The sequence below is a fragment of the Electrona antarctica genome (genome assembly GCF_951216825.1).
Source record: "Electrona antarctica genome assembly, chromosome: 6".
Taxonomy (NCBI): Eukaryota; Metazoa; Chordata; class Actinopteri; order Myctophiformes; family Myctophidae; genus Electrona; species Electrona antarctica.
In genome coordinates, this window is record NC_136811.1 from 16887972 (window position 1) to 16910276 (window position 22305).

The following is a 22305-nucleotide window of genomic DNA, read 5'->3' on the forward strand; positions in this document are numbered from 1 at the left end:
GCGAATCCCTTGACTCCTTCAAAACCGCTCTCAAAGGGCACCTACGGATGGCTGCAATTCGAAACTGGCCCCCATAAAATCTGAATCTGAATCCTTTTTCCCCTCACTGTATATGTTTCTTTTCCATTTTTACCTCCATTATGATGAATTCCTGTTCTGTTCTTTGTCTATATAGAAGTGTCTATTTCTACGTCTCTAAATGTTTTGATGAATTGAACATGGTGGACCCTCTTGTAAACAAGTGTAATGCTTAATTGGGTCGTCCACTCACAGTTAACAGCCTTTGTATTGAGTTTGTGCTTGAAATGTACTGTAATTCTGCAAACTGTTAATAAATATTTCAATCAATCAATCAATCAATCAATCTCTCAATTATTATTATAATAATTATTATATCTTTTTTTAATTATTATTATTATTATACATTTTTTTTCAGATGGGGGTCCGTGTCCAAATACATATCAATTTGGGCCCCAACTTGATGGGTTACAATGATAAAAAACATTTGAGAACGAGGGCAAAAATAAATACCCCATGATGTGTGTCGGGCTGTCAGCCAGCCAGCTTTCTGCTCTTCAGAGACAAGGCATTAGCGACCGAGAGGAGCACCGTGTCAACAAACTGCCCCCTCCTTGTGTCACCTGCATTCAATGGAAATGTTCTGACAGCGCCCTCGCAAGCTCAAGGACCGCGGTGAGTGCTCATATAAGAGTCGGAATCGAACCGACAACCAATAACGAGTGTAAGTGCAGCCCTATGGTTGTGGTTGTGGTAGCCATGGCTATGGTTGTGGTTGATCTGTGCAGCTAGCATGCTAACGCTAATGCGCTAGCATAACAACACTGGACTGGAGGCCTGGCATACAGTGTTGGACTACAGCCAGCTAGCTTAAGTTAGCATGCTAGCATGCCAACAGAGTGCTGCTGAGGGTTTGTTTACATGTTGGGTTCGCCTCCCAAAAACCTGTAAAGCTGGACTCTGCGTCAGTCAGGTCAGTGCAGCTCGAGTCAGTCAGACAGCTCCCTCTGCGTGTCTGTGTTCATCATTTATACGAGCTAACAACATAACTGTCATCTGGGTTTTTGAGTGCCAAAGGCTGCAGTGCTGTGACTCTGAGACTAGGCTAACGTAAATGATTAGGATTAGACAGCTGCTGCTCGGTCGCCTCGATCTATGATCATTCAGGATAGATCAAGAATTCAGCGAATGTGCTCAGTAAATTCATCAGTACTGTTAGTTTCTCAGAGTTACAAATTGATGCCTTTACAGGATTTTACAGTGTATTATTTGGACTCAAAATCCGTGAGTTTATTATCACTATGCTAATTGAAAATACACAGTCGTGGACAAAGTACTCAGCCCCGCCCCCCAGTATACATACTCAACTAAATACTCAATTACAAGTGAAAGGTGTTCTTCTGTCAAATTTGTATTAGTATTTGCTTTTAAAAATACTTAAAGGACCACTTTTCAACCTACCTTCATATAATTGGTCCTCACTAATGTTCATGATGAAATGCCACATTTGTTTGTCCTACTCGGTCTGTGTCTCATGGAGGGATGTGGACAGTTCAGAAACCCATCCATCTATGGGGAATCCAAGCAGAAACTACAGGCTTTCTATTCCTGAAATGTTCCGGGTTTCTGAACTGCCCACAGCCCTAGAAGGAAAAATGTGGTATTTTATCATATTAGTGAGGACCAATTATATGAAGATAGGTTGGAAAGTGGTGAAGTGGTCCTTTAAGAAAAGATCACACAGGAAGAAGTTAGAAAGAAAAGGAGGGCAGAAAATAAGACACTTGAAAACAAACAGAGCAGAGAAAAGATGACACTCAGAAGGGCTAAAAGAACACCTCAACAAAAACAGGTTGAAAATAAAAAGATGGCAGAAAGGAAGACACTCAGAAGGGCTAAAATAACACCTCAACAAAAACAGGTTGAAAATAAAAGGATGGCAGAAAAGATGACACTCGAAAGAGCTAAAAGAACACTTCAACAAAAATAACTTGAAAACAAAAACACTGCAGCACAAATGAAACAAGCCAGGATGCAGAAAGGGCGAACACGACAAGACAGGCTAGAACATTTCAGAAGGTATGTGAAATATGGCCCAGTCTTCCCATGCTCTTGTTGTGAACAAATTATGTTTGAAAATGGAGTTACCATCATTGATGACAATACTATTGAAAGAACATGCAATGACAAAATTGTCAATTTATTTGAAGACATTTTTGAAAATAAATTGAAGAATCCTAAATTCAGTGTCTACATTGATCTCAACGCAAACTGGTATCTCTGTCACACTTGTAAGAAATATCTTCATAAAGGAGAAATGCCACCCATGTCAGCTGCTAATGGTCTGAAAGTTATCATTGTACCGAACCATCTCCAACTGTCAGAATTGTAAAATAATCTTATTTCCAAGAAGATCTTGTTTAAGAGAATATTCAGACTTCCAATTTGAGTGGTGTAAACCACTCCTACAACTGGCTTTGTTAGTTTACGTGTCTGTCCGTATGAGAATGGTTGCTATGGTCACCCAGTTCACACGGGTGTGATTTCATTACGTCAGACATTACGTCAGACCACAGCTGATCGGTCTATATAAGACCTTGTGTGATTTTATTATAACCGTATTGCTATAAAATTATAGTTTATATATATATATATATATATATATATATATATATATATAATATATATCTATATATCTACAAGCTCAAACATAGCCGCCCACAATTTGCAACTCTCGATTTTTTTATAATGGGAAGAATCTAGAGTTGCAATACCCTCCATTGACTCCCCATTCATCCAATTTGCATTTGCAATCTGCTTGAATTAAATGACGCTAAACTCACCAACATTGCAGCTCTAGGCCAAGCTTGAATTATCCTCTTTCAATCTGCCAAGCTTTTGTTTCATAAAAATCCACCGTAGACGTGTTATGAGCTACTTTACTTTCTCTCAAGAAATTCTGTGCAGGTGTTGTCTGCACAGCAGGTTTTTCTAAGTGTTTGGAATCACTCGTTTTTTTTAACGGGTCGCGCTGCTGCCTCCTAAACTCCCAACATTTAGAAAATCACACCCGTGTGAAGTGAGTGGTGCAACTCCATGTGGGGGTCCCCGGGGATCATGGCCAGGGTGCCGGCCCGGTTCCGGCGAGACGCCCCACGTCCGAAACGGTTGAGAAATGACAGAGTTACCGTGTGGGGCTTCCTCTACTGTACCCTCTACTGTACTGTACTTGCACACCCGAAATCATCATATATACAGTTAATATGTGTGTTAGGTTGCGCACAGGTGGTGAAAAACAACCATGCTATTTTCGTGCTCATACCCACCCACCCAGCCAGCTACCCAGCCAGCTACCCAGCCAGCCACACACATAGCTCCGCAAGGGAGTGGTTGCACCACTCAAAAAAACCTGCATAGAATTTCTTGACAGAAAGTAGCTCATAACATGTCTACGGTGGATTTTTATGAAACAAAAGCTAGGCAGATTGAAAGAGGATAATTAAAGCTTGGCCTAGAGTTTAACGTTGTTTAATACAAGCAGATCGCAAACGCAAATTGGATGAATGGGGAGTCAATGGAAGGAATTGCAACTCTAGAGTCATCCCATTATAAAAATATCTAGAGTTGCAAATTGCGGCTAGCTCAAACAGAGCTTGCAGATCTGCTATTTTCACTATATTTGAAATAGAAGTGGTTAATTCATAATTTAGGGTTGTCTTTGAATGAAATGTAGTGGAGCGAACTAGCGAAGTCATACATATCCAAAAATACAAACGCTCAAGTACAGTTACTCAAGTAAATTCACTGTCCACTACTTCTCAATTATAACTAGTTTACAGTTGCATAATAATTATTAACCTTGACTCCTTGTGCTTCTCTCTCTGTGTTGTTTTTCTTTTTCTTTTTTAAACTTGTATTGCAGCTCTTTACCACAGAAGAACAGAGTAAATGTCATCTGATCTCTGACCCACCACCCACCCCACCCGGACCCTCCCTTCCAGCCATACTGTGTGAGCTGCAGCGAGGCCATGTCTTCTGTGAACATCACTAGAGACATCCTGCACAGGCAGATCAGGGTAACTTGGGCTCTTTTCTCAACTACGAAGGCTAAGGGTCACCGGGCTTAAAGGTCTAGGGCAATGGCTTTTTTGTTCATTTTATTTGTAAGTTTCACTCAGAAACGGAAAGTTGTGTGTTTTTTTTAAACCAATCAGAACGTTGTATCCCTTCAGAGTATGGGACTTAACTCCGCTACATGCACGACGCGTGCGTTGAGTTTGTCTGTTTACTTGTCACGGAGAGACGGGCAGCAAAGCTCGTGGCTTATTTCTAACCTATAATGTTTTCAGATACATATTTTAGTGTGAGGATTAAGTTTAAGAGGGGGGGAGCATCTATTGACCTTAACCCAGTACTAAGGCTGGGCAATATGATATTGAAATCAATATCACAATTATTTTCAAACTTTTTCCTCCATTACAATTAACAAACAATTGTTAGCACTGATGGTAGGAGTTGAGCTGATAAGAACCTTTGTTTTCATGTCACCAGGACAAGAGAGCGCTGGGCTTCCAACGGTTCTATCATGTGACTGAGCCCTTCATCAAAAGACTGGGGCTGGAAGCTGAGCTTCAGGTGTGTGTGTGTGTGTGTGTGTGTGTGTGTGTGTGTGTGTGTGTGTGTGTGTGTGTGTGTGTGTGTGTGTGTGTGTGCGTGTGCGTGTGCGCGTGTGCGCGCGCTAAACAAAAAATCCTTTCTCCTAACTTGTTGTATTGACTGTATTTGACAGGGTCATACTGGGTGTGTGAATTGCCTGGAATGGAACGAGAAAGGAGAGTAAGTATACAACAGAAACTACTGAGTCCCATATTCTCAATTGATTGTCTTACGGCTTAAGGACTGGACAGAGTCTGTTTTGTGCCTTGTGTGGGGGAGTCAAACGCTTATTTTAATCCTTATATAGTCCTTCCGTCGCTTGTGTAGGCTTACGTCGGTCTATAATCACTTAATGTGCTAGAATCTACTCGTCCACTAGATGGCAGCTATGACAGATTGGATCATTGTACAAAATACTGATACACGTGCCACCTTTTATTTATTTTTTACAAGTTGAGATGTAGTTAGTTATAACTGTATAGTGAGTTTTACACTATATCGTCATAATTGAAGTAGGCTATATACCATTGCCTGTGCTGGCCAATCTACAAGCTCACACCGCACTTGCAAGCTTGAAACCTGTTTATTCTAATTTAATCGACCCAGTTTTGCGTCTTTTGCTAGTGATGTAATCAATAATCATTGCGTTCACACGGGGCAGATTGCAGTCTAGTCTACCAATCATTGTCAAAGGAAGCCAGCGACATGAAGTTCATTACTAGTGGATTATTATCATCTGCAATGGAAAACACGGTTTGTTGGTCGCGTCTGTAAACGGTCAAATTGTCACCAAATGGAATCATAGGATACGATAATTATACACAACTGTCAGCGCTTGTACACAAGCTGTTCTCCGCTGTAATTCCGCAGAGTTCTTGTCTGAACACCAGGGCTGGACTGGGTAAAAAAATAATCACAGACGAGTTTGCAAAGTAGTGCTTCGAACGATGATGTCATGTTGTCCTGTTTAACTTTCAATGTGATATATCCATGCCGATTGTGTTTACGTTTACAACTCAATGTGCCGGCGGAAGTGTCATCCTCTTTCAAGAGGGGTCGAGCGGAGGAGGAAAGCCTTCTTGCTCTTTGCTGCTCTCTGCTGCCCAGGGGTACTTTTGCTGTCCTTGCGCCGGGTTGAGATCCGATCCCAACCCGACGCAAGCAGACGGATCACGTAACTGACGTGACGCAAGGGGAGAAATTTCTCTCACCCTCCGTTGCGTAGTGCTTCTTGCGTCGATTACGTTCGACTCTGCAAGGCACTTTAGACATTAACATATAATTTTACTCGGAGTTGAGCCAAATGGGAGAGTGTAAGAATTGAACCCTTAAACCCCTTAAACTTAAACCCTACTGTATATTATTTGTTAACTGGAATTCCCCAGGCCCAAGAGTAAAAAAAAAACAAGTTTAAATCCCTATCCGAGTGGATCAGATTTGGATTTTGGTTGTTAAAATATTATTTCATACACTTTAATTCCTTATTAATATTGACATAATGTTTGCTGAGATAATAATATCAACACAGTTCGGATATCAACGTGATCCCAATGTTGTCTTCTAAATCTGATCCTGAACTCGATTAGGGATTTCAAGTTTCGAACTCTTGGACTAGGGATCGATACTTGGTCCTCCCCATTCCACTAAATCTCTTTGCTGAAAATATGAAACCTACAAGCAAACTCATTGCAACTATTTTCAGAATGTTCTCCCCAGAATGGGGACCCTAGGTTGCATGTGATTTCAGGGCCACAGCACAATTTGTCCTGAAATGTACAGTATTTAAGCCATTCTTTCTGCTTGCATTCAGTCTGCTGGCCTCGGGCTCGGATGATCAGCACGCCATCATCTGGGACCCCTTAAAACACAAGAAGCTTACTACTATGCACACTGGCCATGCAGCAAACATCTTCTCTGTCAAGGTAACATGCGCATGCCAAATGAGACATACAATGATGGCGTCTTTCACGATTAGAAGTACCTTCCTAGTTACCAACATATAATTCCACCTATGTACAGTACATACACTACTCTCTCTTATTCATTTTTGGCTAGATTAAATACACATTACAAAGATCTTTTAATTTTGTATGCCTTTATTGATAGACTACAGCGAAGAGAGAGAAAGTTGGGGAATGACATGCAGCAACGGTCCGTTGGGCTCGGGAATCAAACCCGGGACTCGGTGCCAGGCATCAGAGCCTATGTGGTACACGCCTTAATCACTCGACTATCGGCGCCCCACAAAGACACACACTTAAGACAACATACAAAAAAAACTCTGATTAGTTATTCTGTAATGGAAGTCAGATTGCTCTGTGGTTGGTCTAATGGGGTCCATGTCCATGATTGGTCAATTCACATTTGTGTTTGTCTTAGAGCAGTGGTTCTCAACCTTTTCAGGCCATGACCCTAAAAAATAATCATATTTGAACCCTCCCCCCACCCTGACAAGCACTTGGAATTGTAGGAGTCATTACATTCATTACAGTCATTATGACTCAGATGAATATTGTGCAATTAAAATATCTACCAACTCACAACGGCTCTCGTTGTGAGTTGGTAAATCATTATTAGATCAATATTTTTTGACAATTTGGCCAATATTTGACCAGTTTTTTCAAATATAGTTTATTGATTACTTTTGATGCAGTAATGGTCTTTTTCTTTTCATACAGAAAGTATGTGTGTGTGTGTGTGTGTGTGTAGGCATATATATATATATGAGCGTTGCAGTCCCGCCCCCTTTCAGAACGATGAGTGGCCCAGGAAATAATTCCCCATAAATTTTCCCCATAGGCTTTTCAAAAAGTATTTATTTAAAGACGTTTACGCCGCGGACAAAGCCAACTGCCAACTTTGGGCCGATCAAATAATTAGTAAGAAGAAAAACAAAACAAAAAGTGTTGTACCCTGCCCTTATTTTCTTCTTTCTAATTATTTGATCGAGTGTTTATTGTCATGATTTCCTGGGCCACTCGTCATTCTGAAAGGGGGCGGGGCTGCGACGCTCTATATTCTCGGCCTTGGGCCATCGCATCACGGAAAGGGAAACCACGGAGTTGGGTTGAAAACACCTCACCCCAAAAAATCCGACCCACAGGTTGAGAACCACTGAGCACTTAGAGGGTGGTCATTATTACCACAGTATATTAATGTAATATGCGTCCTTGTGAGCATTTTGCCAAGCCAAATTCTTTCCATGCACAACAAACCGGCTTGGCCAATAATGCAACTGTAATTGGATTGGTCTTCCTGGCATCTCTTTGTGCCCGTGCAGTTCCTGCCTCACTCTGGTGACCGTATCTTGGTGACGGGCGCGGCGGACACAAAGGTCCACGTGCACGACCTATCGGTCAAAGAGACCATCCACATGTTCTCTGACCACACCAACAGGGTCAAGCGCATCGCCACCGCGCCCATGTGGCCCAATACCTTCTGGAGCGCCGCGGAGGACGGCATTATCAGGTCAGAACACCGGAAAATAGACCCTTCAGTATACGATGAGGTCAAATTGGCATTGACCTTCATGCTGAATTCTGGGTGTTGTAGTAGCCTGGAGCAGGGTGAATATTGTCGCTGTTGGGCAGAAACCTTGTATCTTCATGTTTCACGTATGTCAAAAGATATTTGACCAAATTAGGAGGACATCAGGTTGGAAGTGGTTAAAGGGATATTTCACTTTCGAAAAAACTTTTGGTCATTTTATCATCTTATCAGCTTTTGTGAACACTCACTTGATTCACTTGATTCAGTATTTAGATATTTGATATTCATTTTTGCTGCCCCACCCCCTTCCTATACAAACCCATTGTAACTTAAAACTACATTTTAACCATGTTAGATTCATCAAACACCCGTCCTTTTTTCTGGTGACTACCTGATACTGATACTACCCTTCTAATACGCGAGGTGCCTGTGTTTTTATTATTTTATTTTCTATTTTTTTTTTTTTAATGGATCCTTGTTCTTCTCAATTTCCAAATCAATTATTACAAATAAATGAAAAAAGTAATCGAAAAACCGCGGCCACCTCACGTATTAGAGTATATCAGTCACCAGAAAAAAGGATGGGTGTTTTCGATGGATATTTCATGGTTATGGAGTTTGAATTTACAATGGGTTTGTATAGGAAGGGGGCGGGGCAGCTACAATTAATATCAAATATCTAAATACTGAATACTGTCTGGGGTGTTCACATAAGCCTGAGTAGACTATAAAATGACAACGTTTTTTTTAAAGTGAAATTTCCCTTTTAAGTAACTTTCTTTGAATGCATACAATGTAATTTTGTCCAATCTGTATGGTAGAGACATTTTGATGGTGTCAATGGTCATGTCTCACCTAGACTTTTAACACAAACTTTGACCTGATGGTCTAGAATTCCAGATTAAACGTATCCCCTGAGCAACAAAGTTACATGTTTTTGAGGGCCGCTGTCCAGCTTTTGGTGTGTGTGCACAAACGTTGTCCTACACAAACATTAAATGCCATTGACAAGGAATGGACCATTTTGAGTGTTTGTGTAAACACAAACATGGCGTAACTTGTGATTGGCCGGAATGAGATGATGTATGATGATAAGAGTGCCCCTCACTTCACGGGTGTAATTGTTTTATAAATACATTTATTTAACCAATGAAAATTATTAACACAAGCTTGTTACTAAATAATAACGACATTGGAGCAAAGGTTATTTTGTCCTCCCCGACAATGACGATAATATACATGAAATAAATGTTGGTGCTGTACCCCACACAGGCAGTATGACCTGAGGGAAAGCAGCAAACGATCAGAGGTGCTGATCGACCTGACGGAGTTCTGTGGTCAGCTAGTGGAGGCCAAGTGTCTGGCTGTCAACCCAATGGACAACAACTACCTAGCAGTGGGAGCCAACGGACCCTTCGTACGCCTCTACGACATACGCATGATCCACAACCACAGGTCAGTTCTCGCTGCCCGCTCCAGAACAGTGTAATCTGGCAAGAACTAGGGGGAAGATGACGTTGCGTTACTTCTTTTTTATTTAATTTTTTGCAATGTTTTTTTTGCCGATTAATGCCCAACTTTGTCGAACACGAGCGACAATAGCTCTTGTAGATCGGCTATTTTCACAATGTTAAAATGTTTTACAAATAAGAATAAAAAAGGAACGATGTTGGACATCAGTTTTATACCCGACATCGACAATATAACATGATCTTGTGCCTTGTTCTCAGTAGCGGCGCAGAAGGCTACAAAACGACCAAGTGTGGTCAGCTATACAGATGCCAAGTCGCTCTTCAAGTGTTGCTCAATGAGCTTGTTGTGCGTAGGAGTGACAAGTGACAATAATACAAAAAAAAATATTAGATATATATAAAGGCTTGGGTTAAAAAGAATGGAGAACTGGCTGACAGCTATAATTATATAATCACATGAATATCCTCATGAGCAACTTCAAAAAGCTGTCTAGCTCACTAACGTACCAGTGTTCATTCTGAGAGTGTTTACTGTTTCAATGCCAGTGGAAAATTCGAACTCACGTACAAGCGCAACTAAAGCCAGAAAAAGTGAACTGAACACGCTGACATTTTTGTACTTCAGTCTGTCTTGATAAGGTCCAAGAATTGGCACACTATGTACAAAGAAAAAGTGTACGTCGTCACCTTTCTATAGGAAAGGTGAGTTTACTCCCCTTTTGGTCTCGTTCCTTAACTTCTCGCTCCCAGAATAGGGACACTTTATGCTCAAAGTGCTTTGGCCAGACAGTCTTGTTCAGAACATTGCCGTGGATATTTGTCAGTATAGTATGTGATCGTATGCTGCTATCAGGCACCGTTGAACAGGGCATGTTTGTCTTCCTTCTCATGCAGGAAGTCCACGAGTCAGGGCACGTCTGCACACGTGCACACGTTCTGTGACAGGCAGAAGCCCATCCCAGATGGAGCTGGCCAGTATTATGTTGCAGGTGTGGAACATTGCTGTGTATGCCTTTTTATAATGTCTCTCTGTCGGGTGGAAAGTTAACCTCATCATGTCCAAAACTGTTAATTTTTAGGATTAAAATTCAACACTGTGTGACGCTGTAGTCTGATCAAGTTGGGCGTTTAATTTACGAAAAAACACAAGTTAGAATATGTAGATAAGAGGTTTCTGCCCGACAGCAACGATGTAATAGTCTGTGTGGTGTAATGGATGGATGACCATTGGGAAGTGACCATGATTTAGTCTATTATATACTTACACACCAGCCAGCCAGTGTTGAGATTTTAGCCGGTTTACAAGCTGACAACGCACTGTGCCACATTGCGAGCTTGTAGATTCTACTATTTTCTTTCATTAAAGTCGATTCATTCATAATCGATTACATTGATTAGTTCAATTAACTGTTGGACTTGTAATTTTGATATCATAGTCCTATCCGCTATGATTTGCGTCCCCTGTGCCGTAGGCCACCTCCCTGTGAAACTCCCAGACTACAACAACCGTCTTAGGGTCCTGGTGGCGACCTACGTGACCTTCAGCCCCGATGGGACGGAGCTGCTTGTAAACATGGGCGGAGAGCAGGTAGAGTTGGCCAATTAGAATCAGAATCCCATTATTGTCAATTTGTCATTGTATGCAGCCATTCAACAAAATTATATTGAGACTGTTTGTGTAATTTCACTGCATAAAACCACAAATAAGACGCAGACACACAAGCCACAATTAAAAAGTTAAAACCTTACAAATATAAAAAGTGATATCCATATCTACTATCATATCACATGAAAGTTCATAAAGTTGTGTCAAGTCCATATTGTTGATGTCGGGCAGAAACCTCTTATCTCCATTTCTTTGGTAAATTAATGCCCTACACAAAAGCATCAAAGTGTCGCTTTGTGGCACATTTCGAGCTTGTAGATCTGCTACTTATGCTATCTTTGAATTTGAATCCTGAAAAATCATACCCTATTTTTCATATAGTCGTTTTAACGCACTGAAAAAAATATTTGAAAAGTAACCGTTTTGGACATTTTGGGCCCTATATTCCTAAACTTATTTGCCTTTTTTATTTTTTACTTTTTTTTTTGAATAGTTCAAATAGCCAATGTACAAGCTCACAACGTGTCGATGTAGATCGACTAAAAAGTTTAGGGATAAGGGGTAAGGCACTGACGAAAATGGGGCCCTTAGAACCTCTCACCCACTAAGTATTATAACATTGTGGTACTGCTACTTAATCTGCATACTTCTTCCACCACGGTGTCTAGGTGTACCTATTTGACTTGACCTTCAAACAGAAGCCCTACACCTTCTTGCTTCCAAAGAAGCAAGAAAGCAAGAAATGCCAATCATCAACAGGTATATTGTGTCCCACCCGGGTCAAAGGCTTTTAAAGATATTTTTGGTCTTTTTATGCCTTTATTTGATAGGACAGTAGACTGACAGGAAATGGGGAGAGAGAGATGGGGAGTAACAAACCACAAAGGTTGTCAGGATCGATATTCGAACCTGCGGTTTACCAGCCTAGGTGCCCCTACGTCTACGCCAGCCATCCGGGCCAAAGGTGTCTCCTTTTGAAGTACTGGACCGGTGCCCGGCTGTAGAGCACCGAGTCGGTAGCGATGGAAGTTGAAGATTCATGCCCCACCCGGCTATGCAATACCCGTTGTACCCGTGTCAGAATACCCGTTCCCTTTTATGCCTATATATGGAGATTTCTGTATCTGTCTCTCTGTGTCCCTTTATTCCTATAGGAGTTATGTGTCAGGCATGCCCAAATATGGAATGTTGTGATCTGATGTCAGAACAGGCCAGCTCCATATATGGAGCTTGGGCAGGGGCCTTGTCCAGAGCCCGTGCAGGGGCCTTTTGTGGCGGTTGTGGACAACCGTGGGTCCAACCGACTGCCTGGACACCGGGCACTGCACTCGCTGTGGGGGTGTGGAACACGTGTGTCGGTGGGGCGAACGGTTCTCGAGTTACGTGGATTACATGTATAGATGGATAAAGTTATGGGTTAAATCTTGTATGACAGTGGTTCTCAAACATTTTCATGTCAAGGATTGCATTAGGTTGCAAATTCCAGAACTCTACAACTGGGTATACTACTATAGGTGGGGAGATAGCAGTCGAGAGAGAGAAACCAATAATGGGAATAGATTTGTTTCTTATTTCTTTCACTCTTGGACTTATTCAAATGGTGATTGATCTACAAGTTTATTTTACTTTGCTATCCCATCAGATGTGCAGAATGGAAAGACAACCAACGGAGTGTCAAATGGAATCCACCTGCCAGCCAGCCATCTGAGACTAGCTGAAAGCAAGCTCTCCTCTGGGTACCAGCTGTGTTTTACCTCCTTCATCTCTGCTTTACAGCCACATAATGACTGATGACTGAACAAAAGCCTATCGTTTCTTTCTCTTCTCTTCTCTTCTCTTCTCTTCTCTTCTCTTCTCTTCTCTTCTCTTCTCTTCTCTTCTCTTCTCTTCTCTTCTCTTCTCTTCTCTTCTCTTCCTCTCCTCTCCTCCCTGTAGTTCTAGTGAGCTCCCTCCTCACCTGGAGAAGATCAAGCAGCAGGCTAATGATGCGTTTGCACGGCAGCAGTGGACTCAGGCCATCCAGCTCTATAGTCTAGGTATTCACCAGGCCAGCCGTAATGCCATGCTGTACGGGAACCGAGCTGCTGCCTACATGAAGCGCAAGTGGTAGGCCTAGATTCATGTATATCTAGTATCTACTGTACCTTAACATAGGCATTTAAATTGAGAACACTTTATTGACGAGCTATGCAGTTTGTTCAGTAACACATCCCCATCTCTCCAGCTCTTTAGTAAACACTAAACAGAAAATATATTTTCAGGTCAGGTTTTACCAATTTTATTCAGGATAAACAAGTGACATTTGAAGTGATGAAAAAAATAAATGAGCAAAATTGGAACTGGAACACTAAATACTAAACTGCAACTACAATTTAACCTTTCTTGCCTGATTGGATGAAACTTGCAACCCACCTTTATTAACGAGCTGGTGAGACGGGGAGACCTCTTGCTTGTTAGCATTGCTAACAGAAATAAATAGTGTCAACTAGCCTGGTCATGTTTTAGTGTATTATGAAAAACTATTAAAAAAAATCTAGTGTATGATGTATGTACGATGTGTGTGCACGCTTCATAGGGATGGCGACCATTACGATGCTCTCAGGGACTGTCTGAAGGCCTTGACACTCAACCCCGGTCACCTGAAGGCCCATTTCAGGCTGGCCCGCTGCTTGTTTGAGCTGAAGTATGTGGCCGAGGCCCTGGAATGTCTGGATGACTTCAAGGGCAAGTTCCCAGAGCAGGCCCATAGCAGTGCCTGTGACTCTCTGGATAAAGACATCAAGGCTGCCCTCTACTCCAAGACGGATTCAGGTGCGACTGTGCACTACACTTATCATCACACTAACATCACGGCCTATTTAGTATTTACATGTTATTTTCTTTTCTTTTCAAAATCTTTTTATTTTGGTTTTATAACAGTATGGATGTCAAGTCACAGGTTCAGATTTTAGTGTCAGTGACTCAGAGGTAATAAACGTATACATCACAGAGATCATGGGCAGACATAATGAAATAAATACATGTTATTTTCACATAATCTACACGGCAAAATGTGGGGGAAGCGGGGGCCTAACCTCGCGTCACCAGACCTTCCACCCCGGAGGAAATCCTGGTCTGCGTTCCAAAATGACCTGTGTGATCCGCTCTAGACAACAGATATGAAAAAAGAAAACAACATGTGGTTCCAGTTGAAGGGTTCTGGTTTTTCGCCGCTTTGTTTTGGTTCCCTCAATCCCCATTTGAATGCTGAATCGAGTATAACTACAAGTAAGACGCGTGAACGCGGGAAGCGAACACAGCTGTTGTGGCAGTCTGACACACATACACACACAGAGCTTTCTTTTCCTCTTATTTGTTTTTTTTAATTTTTTTAAATTTGAATGTTTTTTTTTTGTAACGGTTTTTTTTGCGTGCGTGCGTGCGATGCACATGCGTGCATGTGTGTGTGTGTTTTTGTGTGATACAGCTGCGCCTTCTGGTGGCGGGCGGGTGGTGTTACAGCGTGACACACACACACACACAGACAGACATGATCTGCTGGGTCTCATAGTAAATGCTCACTGCGTTCGCAACTAGTTTAGTCTTGCCAGTCGCTACGATTCGGAATAGAAGATGGATATACCAAACAAACTATTCCTATAAGCGAAATGCAGCATCAAGGATTTTATTGGGTATGCTGGTAGGGCCTAAAATTATTGCTGCAGGGACTTATTTTGGGTAATACTGGTGACTACAACGTGACGTAGGTTCTTACCGCTCCCGACCAGATCAGAAACGCGAAAATGGTATGCCAAAGCCTCATTGGAAACTGCAGTTCATTAGAGCAACCTGTATCACACTGTAAGGCAGAAGTCAAGCGGAAGCAATCCTGGTCTCTAAACTGCCGCCTGATGGAGGGGAAAGGAACTGGTTGGAATGACGTGTTCCTTCCACGCGCTACGTCCAACCAGGGAAACTCCCCCCTGTCAGGTGTAAAGGAGTAACTTGGACACTCAGGCATGAAGGAAGCATGAGTTCAAGTCCGTTGCTCTCCCCATGTCCCCCATATATGGGAACTAGGTTGGCGGAGGGTGTGTAGAGCCCAGGATCACATTAGATAATTGACACAGGGGTGAAAAATGGGTTACAAAATCGTGGGATAAGAATTATTTAAAAAAAGAAAAGAAGTCAAGCGGAAGTGCGGAAGGCACGCTGCGCCACTCAAGTAAATACTGGCCAATCACAGCGTCTTTTACAGGACTCAATTCAATACAAAGGAGCCTTATTGGCATGAGAAAACAAACATTTACATTGCCTCTGATTGGCCTACCGAACGTCCCCTTCTGTGACCCAGAAGCTTGCCTCCTCTCGAGATACAGAGGCCCTAGAAAAATTATTATCAATTATTTGGGGTTTCAACCATACTGACATATCTAATAGTGGTTTCATTGCAAACCGACCACTAGGGGGCGAGCCAAATTAGTTTGCGATGGTTTTTGAAAACCATATGCCCAAAATTTAAAAAATAGTTACCAAGTCCATAATTGTTATGATCTTTTACATATTAAATCCCATTTTATAGGCTTTTAGCTCATTTTAACCACCGTGGACGACATCTTGAAAACTATGCCTTTCTGGTTGTTCGTTTTTTCTCTTATCAATTATTTTGGTTTTCAACCATACCTATATGTATCTAATATTTGAGTCTGTGTAAACAGACCACTAGAGGGCGTGCCCAATGCGTTTGCACAGCTTTTTAAAAACCTTATACCTATACCCAACACCACGCCAAAATTCAAAAACTTCAAATCTTGGTGATTGCTTACAAGTCTGCCCCCTGCTATCTCTGTCCCCAGCAGATGAGAAGAAGTCAGGTTCGGTGCATTTCACCAGCCAGTTCAGCAGGAAGGAGTCGACCCCAGAAGACGAGATTGTGTTGAGGGAGCGCAGCTTCGACTACAAGCACCGTTACTGCGGCCACTGTAACACCACCACAGACATCAAAGAGGCCAACTTCTTCGGGAGGTCAGTGGTCATAGGAACACTGCGACTTTATAGACTTTTTTTTTGTAATGAATCCATAATGAATCCTAACTATAACAATGTGGCAAGTTTTGCACAGATGTAGCCCAGGGCATGCTCGAATTAATTGGCTAGATTGCCCGAGCCGGCGACCTTCAGGGTCGCTACAGGTGCTAAATCCATATGGCCACCATTAACAATCTAGGCAAAAATCTCATTATGCTTTAAGTAGCAAGTGACTAGTCAAACTAGGGGGATTTCATGATTCTGAATCCATTCCAAGCATTAGTTTTGCACAAAAAACACTCATTGGGCTAAAAATGGCCATAGCTGTCATCCCACATAATGCTTGGAATAGATTCAGATTCAGATTCATGACCTGATGAAGATCAAATAGATCGAAACGTTGTCAGAATTTTCAATAAAGAACGTCTTTCTTATACCTATGGTGTGCGGGCTCCATCCAATACCTACTGAAGTTTCTTTAGCCCAGCACCCAGCCTGTTGATGGGCGTATTCTACGCCCGCGCTGGAATAGATTCAGAATCATGAAATCACCCTAGTTTGACACGTCACATGCTACTTAAAGCATAATGATGAATTATGCCTTATATTAATTGTTGTAGTCTGAAAACCCACCTTTTCAGACTCCATCATGGCCCGTAGCACTTGCCCTAGCCCCTTAGATAGCACTTTATGTAGACTTAGATAGCATTTTATACAGACTGTGTTACGTAGACAGCACTAGAATTGCATTTTATGTAGTCATAGCACTTTATAGTACATATGTATAGTATAATATAGTATAGTGTGTGTGTGTATATATATATATATATATATATACTATTCTAAGTCCACTAAAATTTGAACACACGCATCACAACCAAAGGGGAAATAAATATTCACCATAACATTATTAATATCCCATTCGTGTCTCTAGGCGAGACATGTCCAAAGTCCGGCCCGGGAAATTGTGGCACAGGGCAAATTGTAAATGGCCCATAGCTTCCTTCCTAATAAATGTATTAGACATGGGAGAAGACCTCAAGAGACGGACGGCTGTTCATAGCTACACTAGCAACACTGCCATTTGAACAAAAGACAATGTATTGGACTGTAAATATACACAGAGACGAGTGACTTATATTTGGCTGCACTACCAACTGTTGATATTAAAATGCAACTGTTGTAATGCGATGCATTTCTATATGACTTTGTTATGGTCTGACAGGAGATGCAGTCAGCCACAAGGTATTTTCATACTGTGTCAAATATGGCCTCCTTTGAAACATTTTTGGACTTCCTTGCCCTAGGCCAAGCTGACGCATATTTGGAACATAATCTAAATCACGTCCTAGTAATGTAGCCTTTACAATAAAAGTACAGTATATATTAGATCCATGCTGCAAAGCTGTGGCGGGGCATGTTGTGTAATTGGGCTTCTCTCCTCCGCAGCAAAGGCCAGTATATAGTCAGCGGCTCAGACGACGGCTCTTTCTTCATCTGGGAGAAGGAGACCACTAATCTGGTGAGGATCCTCCAAGGGGATGAGTCCATCGTCAACTGTCTGCAGCCCCATCCCAGCTACTGCTTCCTGGCTACCAGTGGCATCGACCCGGTGGTGCGGCTATGGAGCCCCAGACCAGAGGTAGGCGAGCTTGTAGATTGGCCACATGGATTGAAGTTCTCAGTCGCCATGACTGATTTCATTTCTTTTGGATTCCATACAAGCCAGCATGACTTCTTTGAAAGCATGTTGTGCACCGAAAATAGCAGATCTACAAGATTTTCAGCTATTGGTTATTTTAAGATTATACAACAGGTTGTTCGAGAAAGCAATAACGAGTATGATGGAACGCATAATCAAAACATTAAAATCAGCTGCTCTGTTCTCCCAGAGCACAGCTGACTGGGTTGCTAAGCTAGCGAGTTTCTTACGACATTTGTGGTCGTTGTGGCTACATCTGTCATCAAAAAGCGAATATCTTTGAGAATTGAGTTAACGTTTAGGGTAATTGTTCTATAATCACAATATTACACAAAGGTGTGCTTGACCTTTCATTAATGCACTTCTGCGTGCATTAATGGCGGTAAAGCACACCCTCGAGTGTAACTTAATTAAAGAGTATTTGAAATGTAAACTAGCCGTAGAATACATGATTAGAAGCATCTTCAATGAACACGAATGGTCTCAGAAATGTCATTAAAGCAAAGGTTAAAGCTCTGTTATTTGTTTATTATTTAAGTTTGGGTCCCTGGAATACACCAGAATTTGACTTTGGAGTCTCGAGCTGAAAACGATTGGAGACCCCTGGCTTCAGATTGTATGACCATTTTGTCCATTTCCCCGCTGTCTCGTCCCTGTGCAGGCGGAGAGCGAGAACGGACGGGTGGTAGAGGACATGGAGGGCGCCGCACAGGCAAACCAGAGGCGCATGAACGCCGACCCCTTGGAGGTCATGCTGCTCAACATGGGGTACCGTATCACGGGCCTGCGCGGCGTGGGGCCCGAGGGCTCCGACGACGAGGACAGCTCAGAGGGTCAGGTGCAGTGCCGGCCCAGCTAAATGAATAAACTCCGGACTATAGGAATGGAGGTAGGATGCTAAAGCACTCTCCCGGCTCCCCTCCCCCACCCCACCCACGTTAAGTGTGTCGTGACCCGTGTGCATGCGTGCGCATAGAGGGGGACAGTCAAGCACCATAGATTTTTTTTTCAATGTTAAATACCCCCCCCTTCGAAACGAAAGCAACATCGATTGAGTGAATGTCACGTCACATCTCTGCACTATGCACCAACCCCCCCCCCCCCCCCCCCCCCATTCTAAACAAAAGACTTCGGGGAGATCATGTTTGGAGAGGGGGGGGGTAGGGAAGGGGGGTGGGGCTTAGAGGAGACGACCCTTTCGCCCCTCCCACCCCCCCCACCCCCATCCCCTTGGAATACAACCAACAGCAGCATTTCCTTCACCCTGCAAAGGTTGTGATTGGGGCAACAACTCCAGTGACGACGAAGAGCACCCTCCACCACATCATCACTCCTCAAATCCCTCCTCAGGTTTGTGTTGGTGAGAAAACCAACAAGATTTGAAAGCCCCCCCCCTCTCCCCCCTCGCAGCAGGTCGACCATACAGGTCAGAGTGTCGTGGCCTCATCCGCAGTCACGGGGAAATGTCCTCTGCATGCGGGGTGGGGGGATCCATGAGGGCTCGAAGATGGTACTGTGTCTGCAGAGCGACCCCCCCCTCCCCTCCCCCCCCCAAAACAAAGGTGAGTCTGCTTTCACTTCATGGAACGTTGATCAGAGGATGAGTTCACAGGAAAGCCAAGAAAAAAGGATAAGAAAGATCGCTCTCAAAGTCTTGAAACAATAATTGTTTTTGTGTTTTGTGTGTTAAGATCACGGCACTTTCCTTTTCTTTTTTTTCCTTTTTTTCTCCTTCTAATGGCTCTGTCTGACGAAACGTGTGGTTTCTCTTTGTCCAAAAGTGTGAATTTGTTGAGATTTCAAGTGGCCAAGGATTAATGTTGCATTTGTTTTGTCAAAACGTAATTCTGGCATTCTATAATTCGATAATAAAGGGGCTTGGGTTATGTTTACTGTTCAACGGTGGTCAGAGGGAGGTTTGTACTTCCGCATGTCGTAGACTACTTGTCTGCTGCATTTCCCTGCCAACTGTGGAGTCTTCTGGGAAGGAGTCATCTTAATGAAATTCAATGTGATGTGTGTGATGGGGCACATAGAGTAAATGGCTCTTTTTGACCACAAGAAATAAAGTTTACCACGCTGTGAAACACATTTCACCAGTTCCGGAGAATACAAGAACGGTCGGCACCAATACCTACTCGCCCCAAGTCAAATTCCGGCGACCATGGAGGTATAAAGTTTACATTATATTTTGCCGTGCATTCTTACAATAGAGTGGCTACTACAACATGACACCAAATAATATGGCCATACATAGCATTGACTCAATAAACACCCTCCACTGAAGCAAATAACCAACACAAAGTAAACATCTTTCTATATATAAAAATACATTTTCTTCTCAGAACGCTCTGTGGCCAGAAATTCTTGACCGTCCGAGGCCGCCGGAATTTGCCTTTGGGTGAGTAGGTATTGGTCCCGACTGTTCCGGTTACCGTTCTGGATGTATTTCCATAACGCTACGACTCAGTTTCAGTTTCACATAAGGTTCTCACAACCTAATTTTGGGCCCTGCTCGGGAGGTAGTGCTTACTCTGAGTTCTGGGAAGCCATAACTCAGAACTTATACTAACACAAATAAATGTGTTTAAAAAAATTGCGAGAATAGCCGATGTACAACAGCACAATGTAATGTAAGTTTGTAGATTGGCTATTTTTGCATGTTTTCATGAGTTTATTTTCATGATGTACCTCCGTCTTCACGGGTGGTTCTGGTTAAAACGTTAACGGAAAACCATGGCAAAACTTTGCAGGTTCTGGAAGGTTTCAAGTTCTGGGTTATCTTTTTAAACTAGGTTCAGGTTATGGATTAACCTTTCGTAGTGGAAAAGACAAAAGAGCTAAAAGAGAAGCATGAGTCCTGATATGACACGTAGGAGCATTATAGATACTAATTGATAGCAAAGTGGGAACTAGGAACATAAATGCACTTTCAGCTCTCCCATGGAGAAAAATCTAACTATTTTTGGATAGAGACGGGCTGGTAGCTGTCTGTGGCACTAGTATTCTGCTGCAGTAGGATGAGGTCTACTTTCTGGATTAGGGCTGGGCGATTAGACTTCAAAACCAATATCACATTTATTTTAAGCTTTTTGCCTCGGTTACGAATCAAGGATGATTTTTATTTTTACATTAAAATAGCAGATCATGTTCACATTGGCTATTGTTGAATGCCACCATTGTTCTACAAAGTATAATAGGTGGTTAATCAGACTAGACTCGATTTAGCCGATTATTTTTTTTAAAGCTTTGTGCCGTTCCGTTGATTTATAAGAAATTAAAATTTATAATGATGAAATATGACTTGCTTCTCGATTATTCGATTAACCTACAAGATTAAGTAGATTACCGTATTTGGTTCTAAATGTCGGATTGGATATGTTTTTGGTTAATTGCCCGGCCCTATTCTGGAGGTCTCTGGCCATAGTTATGGGTGAATGGGACAGAAGATCTATTCTATCTTTTGCCCATGTAACAGCTCACAGGGTCGTCCTCAGGCTTGAGTCCTCAGTGTAACACTAGGCTTCCATGTGTGTGTGTGGGTGTGTGGGTGTGTGCGTGTGTGCGTGTTTGACTTTTTCTTTTTTGTTAAAAAAAAGATAATTGGAGATATTATGTATTCTTTGAGGATATCTGTTATGACGTTTGCTGCAAATTAATAAAACAAGAAAGATTGTTAAACATTGTATTTTCACTCTTTGTATTTTATTGTAGGGTGGTGTAAGGAGCAAGTCACGTTAAGCAAAGGTGACAGACCAGTCTGCATGTTCACTATTTATTCAGCATGAAATACATCTTGCAACATTAGTTCTACTAAGTTACTAATCTAGCATGAGCGAGAGCAGGCAGTGGAAGCAACAAGCTCCTTTGATGACTTTCAGGCAGTTTATAGAGTAGACCCTCATTCTTTCCCTATCAAAGCAGACAGAATTCATATTCTTACCTATCAATCGCAAGGTGTTTAAATCCCTTGAGCATCATTCATTAAGCTTCAGCATCCATGTTGCTATCCTAATGTCATAAGTCTCATCTTTATTAATTATGTCTAAGTATAAACTCAAATTATAAATGCATACACAATGTAAAATATGAACCTTGCATATCACCGCATAGCAGAGCCCGATTTACCTTGCTGAGGGCCCCCGGGCTGGAGCAAATTTGAGGGCCCCCCTTGGGGCACGCGGCGGAGCTGTGCGTCCTGCGAATACTAAGAAAAAAATATTTTTTTGGGGGCCCACCCTAGCCCAAGGGTAAGTCCGGCTCTGCCGCATAGTATAGAAATTACCTAACAGGAGTAGACTATAGCTTGATTCAGGTTAGAATGTCCCTGCCTTGCGCTGTTTCCTCCTTCATTT

The 22305-nt window shown here is 42.3% G+C and overlaps 1 protein-coding gene across 2 annotated transcripts; it reads left to right on the plus strand.

Annotated features, from left to right (window-relative positions):
• Positions 1–560: 560 nt before the first annotated feature.
• On the plus strand, positions 561–21635 carry wdtc1 (WD and tetratricopeptide repeats 1). 2 transcript variants are annotated; one of them, XM_079502808.1, is made up of 16 exons: positions 561–693; positions 3941–4094; positions 4570–4653; positions 4808–4854; positions 6485–6596; positions 7955–8142; positions 9436–9618; positions 10530–10624; positions 11108–11223; positions 11910–12000; positions 12884–12977; positions 13177–13347; positions 13817–14052; positions 16077–16245; positions 17698–17890; positions 18612–21635. In XM_079502808.1, exons 2-16 carry the CDS (start codon positions 4047–4049, stop codon positions 18807–18809), a joined length of 2025 nt encoding a protein of 674 aa, XP_079358934.1. In that variant the 5' UTR covers positions 561–693; positions 3941–4046; the 3' UTR covers positions 18810–21635. The 2 variants fall into 2 exon arrangements, with proteins under 2 accessions (XP_079358934.1, XP_079358935.1); XM_079502809.1 differs by having other exon boundaries at positions 16080–16245.
• The last annotated feature ends 670 nt before the right edge of the window (positions 21636–22305 follow it).

Coding starts and splice junctions, on each gene's coding strand:
- wdtc1 (XM_079502808.1), top strand. CDS start 4,047: ATGTCTTCTGTGAACATCACTAGAGACATCCTGCACAGGCAGATCAGG. Junction 6,597..7,954: donor CAAACATCTTCTCTGTCAAG/GTAACATGCGCA, acceptor GTGCCCGTGCAG/TTCCTGCCTCACTCTGGTGA. Junction 11,224..11,909: donor TAAACATGGGCGGAGAGCAG/GTAGAGTTGGCC, acceptor CACGGTGTCTAG/GTGTACCTATTTGACTTGAC.